Below are 15197 nucleotides of genomic sequence, written 5' to 3'. Positions count from 1 at the left end.
GGACAAGAAGGCCGGGTCAAGGGACCCTTATCTTAAAAAAAAAAAGAAAACGAAATCTAAAGGAAACTTGGCTTGGTTTGGTTAAAAGGTCGAGGCCAGCCAAATCAGGCCCAATCCGAGGTTTTTTTGTAAAACCTAATGTTGTGGGGACAATATTTTGGGCCAAATGAATGGACGAGAAAAGAGGCGCCAAAATTTTCCCTTTTCAGAGACCAAGAGGTGGCAACTGACGACACAGCGGGCCGAAGTGGTCTGTGCTTTTGGCAGCACAACCCAAGCCCACATTCGAAGTACGGCCCACTTCCGGCCGTGGCAGGTGGGTGCCTCGCCGCGTCTTCTCCGACGAGCCACCCAGCCACCACCAACCAAGCCCTGACCAACCGGTGAGCAGAGACAAAACAGGCAGCTCTCTTGGCGTGCTCACCTCAGCTCTGCTTCACCACCGCTTGCTCCAAGCCACCGAAATTTCTGTCAGCGCCTCGATATCTGTCTCCTCCCCATCGGGAAGTTAAGGGCAAGCAAAAGAGGGCATCGATATTTCTCTCCATGGCAGAGGAAGCCAAGAAGCTCTTCGCCCCGTCCGAGGTTTCCCTCCACGCGTCCAGGAAGAACTGCTGGGTCGTCATCCACGGCAAGGTCGGGGTCAATGGCAAGCAAAGAGATCTTCGTTGCGCTTTTCTTGGTTCAGTAGGGGAGAGATCTGATTGGGTTTGGTCCGACTCTGATGGTTTTGTTGGCTGATTTCAGGTGTATGATGTGACCAAGTTCTTAGAGGATCACCCTGGCGGAGAGGATGTCCTCCTCCACGCATCTGGTAAGCTAAGATTATGCCCATTGTCTTTACTTTCCCTTTTTCAGCTTCATTTTCTTGGCATCTTTTTCTGTTCACGAGTACCAATTTCCTCATTTCTGGTGACTACATCAAACTACTAGCAATAGCTCATGACATAGCTCTTTTCACAAGTGAAACCGTGCCGCGAGAACTGAATTGATCTGCAAGTTAATTTAACTACTACATGAACAATCAAGTTACATACTGAAGTTCATTCTGGAAAATAGCAGTTGGGATGGTTACAAGATAAAAATGTACTAGATACACTCAAATTACCATTTAATGTTCTTTACTTGTATACCCAAGTCTCATGATCAGAGGTCTATCCTTGTTAGTCTAAAAGTAAGTAATCTGTCCAGACCATGTGACTATTTCTTGTTACTAATTGAAATCGTACCCATCCTATGAATGATTGAATAGGTGATACTGTCATGATTTTTGCTATATATCACTAGTACGCTAATATCATGTTTCTATTATTTTTATTAATAAGTATCCAGATTCAATTGTTGGAAAACAAAAAATGCAAGATTTGGGTATCCCAAAGCTGCTTACCAACAGTTGGACAAGTGGGTGAAATATATTGTGCCCAAGAGAGACCAAGGCATGGAAGTTAACATATTCTTTCTGTTTCCAAATGCTGCTTTCCTCTAGGTCAAATCTTCAAGCCTCGCTAATCATGCTAACTTTGTCATTCCAAATGTAACCAGAGCACTGATTCCATGATACTTATTCCCTTTAAATTACACATGTTATTTTAATTGAAGTAAAGAACACAAACTTTAATATTTGCACGTACAACATGAATTTGAATTAGATAAATTCAAAAATGGATTTCGTCCAATTGTCAACAAGATGCTAAGCTTGGTTTCCTCTGGCATTAATAAATTCTTGTAGCCTCTGGGGATGCCACGGAGGCATTTGAAGAGGTGGGACACAGCACATCAGCCATCAGCATGATGGACAGCTACCTGATCGGAAGCATCGAGGGCTACGTTCCTCCAAGTGCATCAAAGGCCATAGACTCTGGGAGCTTCGATGTGCCACCAAATTCCAGGACAATGCAAGGGAACAAAGGCTCTCCTAATCCGAATACCTTCCTAGACTTCCTACTCCCATTGTTTGTGCTTGGCCTGGCGTGTGCAGCTTGGTATTACCTAACCTTCATCTCCAAGAACAATTAAACTCAGTGAGGCTTGAAATTATTGCTCATTATTAAGGCTGCTTCAGCAATGCATTTGAAGAAATAAAAACTGGCCTTACAGTACTTTGTACTTGAAGGAGGTTTTTTACTGTGGTTCAGAGACAAATGAAGAAAAAGAATTGGTCGTCTTTTCCTTTATCTTTCATGAAGTTTTAGGATTTCCTTTGAAACCCTGGTTCTACACTTCTACTTGTAACAGCCATGGCACCACAGAGATGTATGAATAGGAGAGTTTGTCCTTATTTGTGCTTTGGATGTTTTTTTTGGGGTGAGAATTCTTAGTATTGTGCCGAAAGTTCCTGGTGATGTAGTACATGCTCATGGTACGTATCAAATCATCAAGGGATCACAAGGATGCACTGAGTGACTATCTAGACAATCATGACATCATGTTTACTGCCTTTTTTAACATGGAGTCCAGTAGTTCGGATAACCATTGTTGATCAATAATAATATGCCAGCTCTTAGTGAATTGTATATACAGTCAGAGAAAACCATGATATTTGCTTCTGAATGAATAATATTCCTCTTTATTGGCGGTACCATCTCTAATGGTCCATGTCGATCACTATGGTATTATCTAGAATATTTGTAGACCCTTACCCATAATTTACGGCATGCGAGGCCTCGTCCTATCAAATTTTTTTATAAAAATCAGATGATGGACCTGTGATGTTCTGTTCGATTAAAAAGAGATGGTGTGCCTTACAAACAGAAATTCAGTTGCTGGTCATTTGGGTAGTAAGACAGTAAGCGTGCGTTTGGTTCGGTGGATGAAGAGATGGCTATCTAAAAAAACACTGCGTTTGGTTGGGAGCACAGGTGGATGGGGTGGTCAGCTTCATCAAATATTCGGTGAAGATGCTGGATGGCCCGATCTAAACAAAACGGCCGGACCGAGTCATCCAGTGTGCTCTGCTCCTGTCTCGTGTATATAGCGTGCGTTGGTGATTTTTATTTACCTCTCGATTTTATCTAAAAGTATAAGAGTGGTTTAAAAATTTTAAACATTTTTTTTAAGCAAACTAGAGTTAAATAGCAATCCGTTTTATTTAGTTTGATCAAAAAGCTTGAGTCAATATTTAATTAAAATTCTCTAAAGAAGCCTACTTTTGTAATTTGTAGCAATATTTAATGCCTCAAATAAATTTCCAAAAACCTAAAAAAATTACTAATATTCTTCTCATGTGATGTACTAATTTTATTTAAGTGTTTTGAACCCTAAGTTATTTGGTGAAAAAGAGTTCTTTTGTAATGCTTTATTTATATGCATTTTTATCATTTCATCTAATATTCTCTTTTTAATTCAATTTGAATTCAGACAAATTCAAACGTGCACAAATTTATTCAAATGTTGTACAATCAAAGGATAAATTTACCAAAAATCATTACAACCAACTCAGTTCATTCAATCCATCCAACTAAATAGAAAACTAGATTATCTTTTTCACTCTAATCCTACCAACCAAACAGAAAATTAGTTTATCCCATCCATCCCAACCAAACAGAAAATTAGATCATCTCATTAAAAAAATATAGATGACCATATCCTATCAAACCTTGCCTTTCAACCAGACGCACTCTAAAATGTTTGTGTAGGGATATTGTTTTAACAGCTTGAACAACTTGTACAGTTTGAGCCATCCTTCATTTAGTTTAAGTTTTACATAGCTCTTGAATGCAAGAATTTAAATAAATATGCCAGTTCAAATTTCTTAATATTGGCGACAGGTAGTTCAAATTAGGCCTAGGTCTCCATCATGTCGACGGCTACACAATTTTCGAATTATATTCGAGAGCTGGAACAGAATTGTGCTGATAATTATATAAGAGACGCCTGGATTTAGGACGAAAATAAATCACACTGTGTATGTATATGTGGGCTTGAGGGTTACTTGTGTAAAGTGGTGATTTTTGGACCAGAGGTACTGCCAAACCTAATAATTTACATCAAGTGAAGTGATGCTTATGTAAAGGAGGTGAAGACTTTCAGATCCTAAAGTAATTGACCAATAATCTAAAGTCTAGGCTAACAAGCATGTCACTACACTTGACAAGATTGAAATGGATTGATACATTTGTTGCACCAGTTGACCTTGACACAGTCATCTAAGCTTCCTTAGCTCATTTACTGGACGGATGGTTGGGATTAATAAGAATATGAAACTAAACGTACCATTGGCCGTTTACTTTCCAGTTCTTTCTCCTCACTAGCCGGATCCCCTCCAAATGGTATCTTTTGAACTTCATGCGCTCCATGAATTTCCTAATGTCTTCTGCGATGTATTATCCTTTCCGCTGGCCCCTGTCATTGACAAGCCAAAAAATATTAACAACCCTAGGTAAACATGACCCGCTGCAAAGTTTTGGGTGGCCAAAAGAAACCTTCAATTATTCATCCAGGTCAACTCTATATTGTCCTAATGCTCTCCAGCTTAATATGGTAATATAAAAGGAGAAAAAAAATCAAGGAATGACATGATGCAGAAACAATTGGTAATGTATAACTGCAACTAGATTATAGAAACAGTTTATAGTTTATACACTATGCATGCCGTCATCAAGAGTTGTCAATAATAATACACTTTATAGAAGGTACTTCAATAAAACCACAGTATGAAATCATATGTTAGAATACAATTTGTGATGAATGTTAGGGAATAGCTGGCCTAGTTTTCTAGATGAATAAGCTAAAATTAAATTATTTTGCCTGGTCATTAGTCAGACGTTTCATACACACCTCGTAGACTTGTACTACCTTTTAAGAACCTCCTCCTCCCTGGCTGCCCGGTCCCTTGTATGAGAGCAAAATGGATGGCCTCATACCCTTCGTCCTGAAGGCCGTGAAGAAGAAGAAGGCTATGAAGCACTACCGCTCCCTCTCCTCCCCCTCCAGCCATCTACCGCACGGCGACATCTCGTCGCATGGTTGCCCCTTCGTGACACCTCAGCACCCCAGGCCAGCTACTGCGGCAGTGACTCTGCTCAGGGAGTGGACCAAGAGCAGCAACCCGCAGAGCTTACCCATAATGGAGGCACCGCCTCTCAAGCACTAGGCACAAGCGCCGGCCATGGCAGGAGCTTCTTTGGAGGGAAGTGATCAAGGCTGCAAGAGAGCGTGCTTGTTCAAGGAGATGTTTTCTGTCTTGCATTGTTTGCCCCTCGCCGCCGGGCTAGCCTCCAGCCGCGGGTCTCCTAAGCTCAGGAAACAACATCGGCGACTCCAAAAACCCTACCGCTAACTCACTGGAGAAGAAGAACGTGTTGACTGAAATGACGCGAAAAAAAGCACCTGAAGAATAGAATGCGTGTTATAGTAATTGTTGTACAGTACTTTTTTTTGTTGCATTTAATCCCACATCGGAAACATGATGGGGCAGCATGATATAAAAAGTGGAGTCTCTTATCTATCAGACTAATCTTTTTGGGTTGAATTGGCTTAGGATCTTGATCGTGGTTTTGGTTGGGCCTGTGCATATAGTAGGTCTAATGAGACTTGGGTTGGGGGCATTGACTTGTGGGTATAGCGAGTTAGATCAGACTGTTGTGTACCCTAATAAGTGGTATTAGAGTCTAAGGTTGTAAATTCAGAACATCTCTAGGGTCGCACGGTTGCTGGTGAGCTCGAAACGTCTCCAAAGTCACACGGGTTGTGTATGACAGGAGAGATTGTTAAGACCTGATGTGTGACGTGAGAGATTCTTAGATTTATTCTCACATTAGAAATGAATGAGGGGGGAAGCCGGACATAAAAGGTAGAGGGTACCTTACCTATTAGATTAGTTTTTTGGATTGAGTTAGCTAAGGACCTTGGTCATGATTTCGGTTGGGCCTATGCGTATAGCAGACCTATTGAGATCTGAGCTCGAGGCACCGAACCGTAGGTATAGCGAGATGGGTCAGGCTACTGCGTACCCTAACAAGTGGTATTAAATTCCAATATCGGTAAATCTGAAATATTTTCAGGGTTGTACGGTTGCGGATGAGCTCGAAATGTCTCCAGGGTCACACGGGTTGTATGTGACGGGGGCAGATTGTTGGATTCAGTCCCACATCAGAAATTAATGATGGAGGAGCATGATATAAAAGACTCACCTATCAGGCTAGTCTTTTGGGTTGAGTTGGCTCAGAAACTTAGTTGTGGTTCTGGTTGGGTATGTGCGTATAGCAGGTCTATTGAGACATGGGTAGCGATCTAGGCTAGGTTGTTGCGTACCCTAACAAGTGGTATCAGAGTCGAAGATCAGTTAATTCGGAACATCTTCACGGTCGTATGGTTGCATGTAAACCTAGAACGTCTCTAGGGTCACACGGGTTGTGTGTGACTAGGAAGATTGTTGAGGCCTGATGTGTGCTAGGGGAGATTATTGGATTCCGTCTCACGTCAAAAATTGATGATAGGGGAGCATGACATAAAAGGTGGAGGGTCCCTCACCTATCAAGCTAGTCTTTTAGGTTAAGTTAGCCTAGTACCTTGGTTGTGATTTCAGTTGGGCCTGTGCGTATAGCAAACCCATTGAGACCTGAGTTTGGGGCATCGGCTCGTAGGTATAATGAGCTGGGTCAAGCTGCTGTGTACCCTAGTCCTTCAAGGTGAATTAGCATCACTGACATATTTTTCCTATTTGATTCGCAAAGACTTCGTCTTCCATGCACTTTTGTCGGCCCGTGAGTATATGCCACCTCATTCCTCATACGTTGTCTCTTTGGCGTCTCGCTAGTTGTCCTCTCCTACTCTCCACAGGCGATCATCCCCTTCATTCGAGGCGTCTACACCAGGGATGGTAATTTATCCTGATTACCCGTTTATCCGCGGGTAAATACCCAAAGAGGGTAGGATATGGATAGGATTTGGTACATACGGATACGTTCGTGAGCAGAAAATACTACCTGATATGTAGACGAGTATGGCTATGGGTAAGACGTGCCTATATCCGTGAAACCCGTATACCCGTATAGTTCTCTGACAAGTGGGTCCAAACCCTAGCATCCTTCATCCACTCAACCACTCAGTCTGCCCCCCTCTCAAAACCCCCAGCAGCTTTGTCTGCTCTTCGCTCAGCTGACCCCGGCCCTAGCCGAGCGCGTCGCCGCCTAACGGGTAAACCTATGGGCGACAAGCCTAGCGCCGGATCTTTTCCCGCGAGTGGATAAAAAAACTAACGGTACAGATATAGATAAACACTACCCGTACTCACCATACCCGATTGCTATCCCTAGCCTACACCATGGCATTGCCTAAAAAAACTAGCACCGATGGCTCATCTACCAGAGGTGAGTGAAATTAGGGTGGAATCTCAGGTAGAGTTGGGATATGATTGAAAATAGAAGGGGTAGTTTGTTTTTTGGTCAAAATCAAGTTGAAAGTGTACGTTATTGATTGATTTCTCAATAATCAAGTTCAAAGTTGGGTCGAGTTAATAGTTTCTAGATTTGAGTTCAAAATTCTTCACCTATTTCAAAGTTGATGATTTTTCGTTGAAATAGTTGTTCGATTCAACTCCAAGTCTCCAAATATCTTGTTTTGATAAGGAGCTTATTCAGGGAGTTCACAGATCGTTAACCACTCCATCTATGAACAGACCATAGGTTATAAACACTCACTTGAATTAGGAATGTTGATGAACATATGCCAAGATAGGTTACTCTTGTTAGGAATTAAACTAATCTTAGACACAGGATCTTCACTAATCACATGAATACATCACTTAATTAGTGCAGAATTAGGGATAAGAATGTGAATTTGGTGATGTCATCCCCTGCACTTGATGTAGTCGTTTGAAGCATCGCATGTTGCTGTGGCTATGTAAATTATTTTCTTTCTCGAAAATTCGCTCGGCAAATTGTTGCTTCAGGTCTTCTTTTAATATGTTGCATTATATATTATCAGGTACTGTTACTTTAGTCCTTTAGAAACGTTGCATAAATCTGGTACATCTGTCAAATTATTACATGAGGTCTTGTAAATTGGCGCATCAAGCATTTAAAAAATACGCATAGTAATATATATATATATATATATATATATATATATATATATATATATAAAGCTGTTATATTACATCTTACAAAATTATTATTTTTTATTATAAGTATAACCGCATGTGCGCACACCACTACATATGCACATCACACTCATACATGTGAATATGCCTTCTAACACATATCTATAAATAATAGAGCTGAAAGCACTCGAGCTTTACAAAACTATTGCGTGCACACTGAAGGCTACAAATAAAAACGAAGAACTCATGCATGGAAAGAAAAATCCGAAATGCAAGTAAAAAAGGTTTGAAAGAAATGATCCGAGATGCACTAGTTCTTAGTAACATTTTCTGTATAGAACGAGGTGGGCCAGCCCAATTCTCCTTGCAGGCGAGCAAAAGGTCCAAAAAATTTTATATATATTTTATTTTTTTTAATATTTACAAAATTACACGACCGCTTCAACAAATTGAAAGAGTAAGCTACTGTCGCTCATTCATCGAATGACATAAGGTCTCACTGAATGAACAGACGAGATCTTATGGTTCCTACCGGTCAGAAGATTAAAAGATTCGAGACCTTGCTCTGGCGAGCAGCACATCCGTTTGTTAGCCTATGTTCTGTAGGTGCATATGTGTATTTTTTTTTATTTAACTCTTAATTTTATCTAAGAGTACACGAGTGTTCCAAAAATTCTAAACGTGTTTATGAGCCAACTAGAGCTCACTAGCAACCTATTTTAGTTAGTTTGATCAAAAAGTCTAAGCCAATATTTAATTAAAATTTTCCAAAAAAACCTACTTTTATAACTTTTAGTAATTTTTAATGTCTCAAATAAATTCTCAAAAATTAGGAAAATTTCACTAATATTCTTCTCATATGATGTACTAATTTATAAAAATATTCCAAGTCTAGGTTATTTAGTGAAAAAGTGAGTTCCTTTGTAATGCTCCATTTATATGTATTTTTATCATTTTATGTGATATTCTCTTTTTAATTCAAATTGAATTTATACATGCACAAATTCATCCAAATGCTGCACAATCAAGAGGTATGCTCACTAAAATATTATCATAAAAAAATACACCAAATAACTTAGGATAAGTTCACTAAAATATTATCGGTGCAATGTGGTATAAACTGGCAGACAATTGAGGTGGATACCTAATATACAAACATTTAGAAACTACAATCATGAAAACTAACTGATATGAATTCATAAATCACAAGTTTGCAACGAAGGATAGGGGTAACTTATACGTATAATTTATATAAATAATTGAAAGAACAAAGCTAAACAAAATAATAATAAAACAACTGAAAGGATTTGGATTCAATGTCTAACTTATAGATGAATTAAAATAATTGAGACAGATAAATAGCACATGAGAAACTACAAATATAATTACATAAATAATTCGTAAGCTCTTGCTATTGTGCAGAGCAATCTCACTACCTACAAAAGCTATGTTTGATTCGTAGCCAAAGTTTAACCAACAACTTAAAGCTTGTGCGAGCCATCATTATACCAATGGAGACACATGTCCTCGTTCTTTTTTTTTTTCACCAGGCGAGATCAAGATAGTGATGATATTTTATGATGATCAAATAACCTAGAATAAATTCACTAAAAGAATATCACATGAAATTATAAAAATGTATATAAATGAAGCATTACAAAGGAACTCACTTTTTCACTAAATAACCAAGGATTGAAAAAAATTATAAATTATTACATCACATGGGAAAAATATTAGTGAATTTTTTTTTCTGATTTAGGAATTTATTGGAGGCATTAAAAATTGCTAGAAGTTATAAAAGTAAACTTCTTTGGAGAATTTTAATTAAATATTGGGTTAGATTTTTTTGATCAAACTAATTAAAATGGATTGCTAGTCTAATTTGCTCATAAGAACGCTTAGAATTTTTGACCACTCGTGTGCTCTCCAATAAAATTGAGAGTTAAATAAGAAAGAAATACACACATACACGTATAGAACATAAGCTAACAACGGACGTGCCGCTCGCCCTTCACTGGGTGAGTTAGCGGGCGAGACATGGTTTTTTTTATTTTTTAATCTTCTAACCGGTGGGATTGGTCTTGTCTATTCATCGGGCAAAGGAGATCTTATCTCGCCTGATGAATAGGCAATAGTAGTTTATTTTTGTAATTTTTAAATGATTGTGTAATTTTATAAATATTAAAAAAATAAAATATATAAAATAAAAAATTCCCAAAGGCCCAGCGTTCTCGGATGAAGTATTGAGCCCGTATGTTGCGTCGGAGCCCTCTACTCCTCTACTTTGGTCCCCAGGCCCAGCTCACCGCCTCCCTGATCACCTTGGTCATGCAGCCAGCAATGGTCTTCCCTCCGCCAAAATCTGAGAATCCGGATGCGAATGATACGCGCCGACGGGTAAGAGAGATGTATATGATTTCCAGCAAGGGCACAAACTGCATGTGAATTAACAAAATGGCGGCTGTTTGGTTGTTTGAGCTCACAAGCCAACTTAATAAGCTTGAAGCAGCATTATGCCATCTAATTTTTGGACCAACACAGACTTCAAAACATACAGGAGGAACACATCAGAAGTACCAAATTACAACACAACCAGCTGGATTGTAACCATGAATTTCTGCACAGCAGCACCACAAAATGTCACTCATTAGAAGTACCAAATTATAGATCTTTTCAGAAAGTGAGATAATACTTGCATCTACACCTTTGTAAAAGCCACTGACTCACACTCTAGTTACACTGCTCATTGAACCCTATTTGCAGTTACAATGCTCTATGTGCTACAAAACTCTTTGTATGGACTGGCATTCTCTCACCTTGAACTGCATCTCAGATGAGCCCAGCTACAAAGAAGCAAAGGACCTGTCTTAAACTTTCTATTTCCCGCTTGTACACATCAACTCAACTGTTTCCATTTTACGTCTGTGAAAAGGAAGGGATTTCTCCACAGAGGGGGTGGGTTTGTAATCTACTGATACAGCATGGTGTTAGCTTTGTGAGATAAGGGGAGCGGACTGGATGGAGTGTCAGGACGATAAACGGAGTGCTATCTCATGGAGGAGCAATCTCTTCTGAGCAGCATCTATCACACCATTGCACTCCGCATTCACAAGGACCTCACTCATGATTGCGGCAGCATGCCCAGTGGGTTCTTCAGATGTCCTCCTCAACATGAACATCTGCGCAACAATAAGGCACTCCATTAAATCATTTCATCACGTATTGCACTTCTTAACTCCTAATTGTCTATTTGAATACCAAGTGCAGGTTACTGAAATTGCATAAAGTTCATCTGCCAGTTGCGCAGCTTTCTACTTTTACTATCTACTTTTACTGAAATTACATAGTTTGTATCTGGAATAATTGATGGAAGTCATAACTTCTAGAGACCTCTTAAATAAGCTACATTAAATAAAAAATGTAATAAAATTTGCTTTTCATTATATGGGGAAGCATCTTCACGAGCAAAGGAAAAAAGAGAAAAAATTTCAATGCAGATCCATTGTGGCCAGAGAGATAATGTACCTGTCCACGGTGAGAAATCTCAAGGCACCCAGGTGGCTGGATCCATGGTTCACCATCAACCTGAACAGGGAATGAACTGTGGAGGTGCAATCTTATAACCTTTCCTTGGGCTAACCTGTGTGCCCTTGAAAGTCCTACCTATCAACCACAGAAAAAAGATTGTAAGTTAATACCATGATATTATTACTGAAGGCTAAACCACTACATATCAGTAGGAAAACCATAAGATATGGAAAATGGAAACACAGAGAATAAAATAACACTGATAGTATGAAGATTATCTGTACCTGCAGTTTTCCTAGATGCCATGTCCCCGATATACAAACCACCTCAAGCATTTTGTCATGCATTGATTGCAAACTGAAATCGTCATCATGTTCATTATCGTTTTGCCAAAGATCAACGCCACCCATGTAGCTAGCTATATTCATAACAATCACACCTTCTGCATCCTGATGAGAATACCAGATAAGAAAGTTCCTCCAAAGAAAAGAAACAAAGTGGATATTCGTGAAAGATATAAAGCATGTTACCTCTGGAATTTCAATGTTCTTTCCATCAACTTCAAGGCTAACATGCCATGGTAAATCAGAACATGACCTATCCATCATATCCTTAGCGCCTTCTCTAGCATATATCAGCTTGTTGACAAACTGCATGGAGAAAATTAAAACAATTATCTTTACAATAGAAGGTAATATCAAATCAATCCTGATTAAAATGCAGAGATTTCTCATTAATTTTCAAGGAATATCACAAGAAACAGTTCATTTCCTGCAGAAATATGAGAAAATTCCCATCTCCTAAATGGAGAAATATAGATTAAACTGCAAAAGAAAAATAAAAATATATCCCCACCTGGCTGCAAAATTTATCCGGTCTTTCCTCCCTAGTGGTGTGGAAATCATAAGCAACCTTTGCATCACATCCAATACCTATGGCTCAAGAAGTAAGAATATATTTTCAGCATCTACCGACTGAAGTGAGATATATAATATAAGAATGTTGAGTAAGATGGTAGAAGTTGAAGGATGAAACATACCTAAATAATTAGTCATAAATTTCACTTGCTTGGTGCATTGACCTTCTGTCCCATTCTTCTCTTTGATGGCTACATTCCAGCGATCAAGCACTGTAACAGCTGCGTGGTCAACATCATTTAGAAGTGCACATATTCCTCCTTGTCGCTCAACAGAAGATAAACCCCCACCCCAACACATAACACGTGATAGGTCATTTCCTGTTCCCAGAGGAAGAATGGCAACAGGGGGAGGAGATTCGTAGTTCTGCTTTTCAATGGCATCAAGAACCCAAGCTACAGTTCCATCCCCACCACAGACAAGGATTCTGAAGTGTTTCACATTGTGGAATAGTTGCAGTCCAACTTCAGGTCCCTGAGAAGCACTTAGCTCAAATATCTGAAACAAGGATTGGAATTGTCAGGTCAGGATTATAGTTTTAAATCTGTTACAAATCAACAGTACCAGTGAAGGAATTAATGTGACCATATTTTAACTAAAATACAAACAGATGGATTTTAGAGCCTATTTAAAATTAAGTGCCTACAAAAAGAGAAAACATAAAGCAAAATTACTATTAGAGTGACGCTTAATGGCAACAGATCATCCAGTACTTATATCAGGCAGGAGAATTGGACTACATATCTAGAACTCCAGAACGACATAAGGTAAATTAATGGTTACAATATTTCAGTGGATGTGTTCATAAAGTTAGAACTTGCAAAAGGGTTTATTTGATTCAGCAGTTGATAAGAATGAGTTTTTCTTTTCTTCTAACTAGATAGTAAAATGATAAATTACCTGTATGGGATTCAGCAACATGTTCAGTCTTCTTCTAAGAGAAGGTCCATTTCGGCCTCCGCTCTTGCCATTGATGAAAACCAGCAGTGGCCTCAAATCTTGTGGCAAATCAACAATTTCATACTTTACCTTTCCTCCATTAGGAATACCAGATCCATATACGAGAGAATTTTCAGACAACTTAGGTTTTGCCAGTGCATATTTTCCATTCAGAACCTGCAGTCTAGCAAGCACTGAATCAAGGATTGAGCTGTTTGTGGAACACGAATCTGTCTTTCCACCAGGAAGGTTATTCATGCGTTTCTTGCTGCGTGACCTCCTAGCCTGACCCCTAACTGATGAAGTGACAAGACCCTCCTTGATTGAGTTGAACACTCCACTGATTGCAGGACCTTGACATACTTCTTTCACCGACTGGGGAGGAACAATAAGCCTTCTGAGAAGGCCAAGATCACAAGTGTTCCCAGTTTCCTTCAACAGCTTTGCATGACAATCAACATGGATCTGCCGCTGGCACCACAGGCAGCGCCATATAGGAGAGACGCCGATGAACGGCACACCGCACGGCTCATCGCAGTAGTAACAGAAGGAGGATATCTCCGGGTTGTCGTCCAGCTCCACCCACCTCTCCGACCAGTGGTGCAGCGAGCTGGCCGACGCATCACCAGCCTGTGCGACGTGCTTGCAGTCCTTCTCGGCACCCCGCGAGCAGTACCGGTGCGCCGCCACCCCGCACACAGAGCAGCGGTGAACCACGTCAGCCTCGGCGCCCCTCAGGCCCACCACCCCATGCGCAGAGCCGAGCGACAACAGGCAGACGCAGCACGTCGAGGGCTGCCCGCCGCGGTACTGGTCCTCGGCCCACGTGTGGCTGGAGCTTGGGCACCGCCGTGCCTTCCACGCGGCCCTCTTCTCCCTGGCGGCCGCCTTGATACAGTAGAGTGACGCCTCCCTCTGCAACCTGAGGAGGGCGTAGATGAGCGCCGCGAGGCCGAAGGAGCCCGCGGTGATGAGCCACCCGAAGAACTGGAGCCCGGAGGGATCAAGCAAGTGGGTCGTGCTCACCAGCAACGGTCCCACCAGGTCCATCCCACTTTGCCAGGTTCAAGACCTGCAGCTGCAACAGCAAGAACCATCCATCCGTCAATATTGTCCTCCTCATCCAAGCACCTCACCTCTCCGGAATACAAAACTAGCATCCTAGAGCTGCAATGCGTGCTACTGTACCCTACGCAACGATGGGTTCGACGATTTCTTTTTGCTTTGGAGATGCAAAGGCAAATTTGAACGGAAAGCAATCCCCTCCCCATCCCATTTGGCAAACGAAATCACATTTCCCCATGGATCACGCCCAAGAACATGACCAAAATCCAGCTCCCGCTAGAGAATCTCCCCCGTGCGCATCAACCATTCAACCCGGGCCACCACCGACACCGAGGGTCCCCCTAACCCCTCCGATTCCGGCGGAGGAAAACAATTCCACCGACCAATCTCCAAGGAAGAAGGAAGGCACGAATCGAAGGAACAAAAAAACTAAGAGGCGACCTCACGCGCGTTCCCCGCCGGGATCCCGCGTTCCCCGTCGCCCCACAAGGATTCAACCCCCGCCGAACCCCACTCGGCCCCCGTGCGTAAGCGCAGATTTGGTAGGATCGCGAGCGCTCACCTCTGGCCCAGGGGCGGGGCTCGCAAGCCCTAGTCCGCTCGCTTGGCTTGGTTTGGCTTCGGCTTCCGCCCTTGGCCGCCTCGCCTAGCTCGCGTCGCCGTGCCGTTGGGTTCGGCGGGCGCTGCAGAGGAGAATGCCAGGGTGG

The 15197-nt window shown here is 41.2% G+C and overlaps 2 protein-coding genes across 2 annotated transcripts; one reads left to right on the top strand and one right to left on the bottom strand.

Annotated features, from left to right (window-relative positions):
* The first annotated feature begins 351 nt into the window (after positions 1-351).
* On the top strand, positions 352-2391 carry LOC133905266 (uncharacterized). Its single transcript, XM_062347010.1, has 3 exons — positions 352-636; positions 748-814; positions 1730-2391. The coding sequence occupies exons 1-3, from the start codon at positions 547-549 to the stop codon at positions 2014-2016; spliced, it is 444 nt and encodes a 147-aa protein (XP_062202994.1). The 5' UTR covers positions 352-546; the 3' UTR covers positions 2017-2391.
* Positions 2392-10615: 8224 nt separating this feature from the next.
* LOC133904891 (diacylglycerol kinase 2-like) lies at positions 10616-15197 on the bottom strand. The gene is made up of 8 exons (XM_062346531.1): positions 15053-15197; positions 13387-14503; positions 12609-12984; positions 12425-12501; positions 12100-12219; positions 11854-12018; positions 11567-11704; positions 10616-11220 (listed from the first exon to the last, which is right to left on the bottom strand). The coding sequence occupies exons 2-8, from the start codon at positions 14473-14475 to the stop codon at positions 11068-11070; spliced, it is 2118 nt and encodes a 705-aa protein (XP_062202515.1). The 5' UTR covers positions 14476-14503; positions 15053-15197; the 3' UTR covers positions 10616-11067.

The sequence above is a fragment of the Phragmites australis genome, chromosome 22, assembly GCF_958298935.1.
Source record: "Phragmites australis chromosome 22, lpPhrAust1.1, whole genome shotgun sequence".
In the NCBI taxonomy this organism is placed as follows: Eukaryota; Viridiplantae; Streptophyta; class Magnoliopsida; order Poales; family Poaceae; genus Phragmites; species Phragmites australis.
This window is presented reverse-complemented; position numbering and strand designations above follow the sequence as displayed.

Coding starts and splice junctions, on each gene's coding strand:
- LOC133905266 (XM_062347010.1), top strand. CDS start 547: ATGGCAGAGGAAGCCAAGAAGCTCTTCGCCCCGTCCGAGGTTTCCCTC. Junction 637..747: donor GGGTCGTCATCCACGGCAAG/GTCGGGGTCAAT, acceptor GGCTGATTTCAG/GTGTATGATGTGACCAAGTT. Junction 815..1,729: donor TGTCCTCCTCCACGCATCTG/GTAAGCTAAGAT, acceptor AAATTCTTGTAG/CCTCTGGGGATGCCACGGAG.
- LOC133904891 (XM_062346531.1), bottom strand. CDS start 14,475: ATGGACCTGGTGGGACCGTTGCTGGTGAGCACGACCCACTTGCTTGAT. Junction 12,985..13,386: donor TGTTGCTGAATCCCATACAG/GTAATTTATCAT, acceptor TCCTTGTTTCAG/ATATTTGAGCTAAGTGCTTC. Junction 12,019..12,099: donor AGAACATTGAAATTCCAGAG/GTAACATGCTTT, acceptor TATTCTCATCAG/GATGCAGAAGGTGTGATTGT.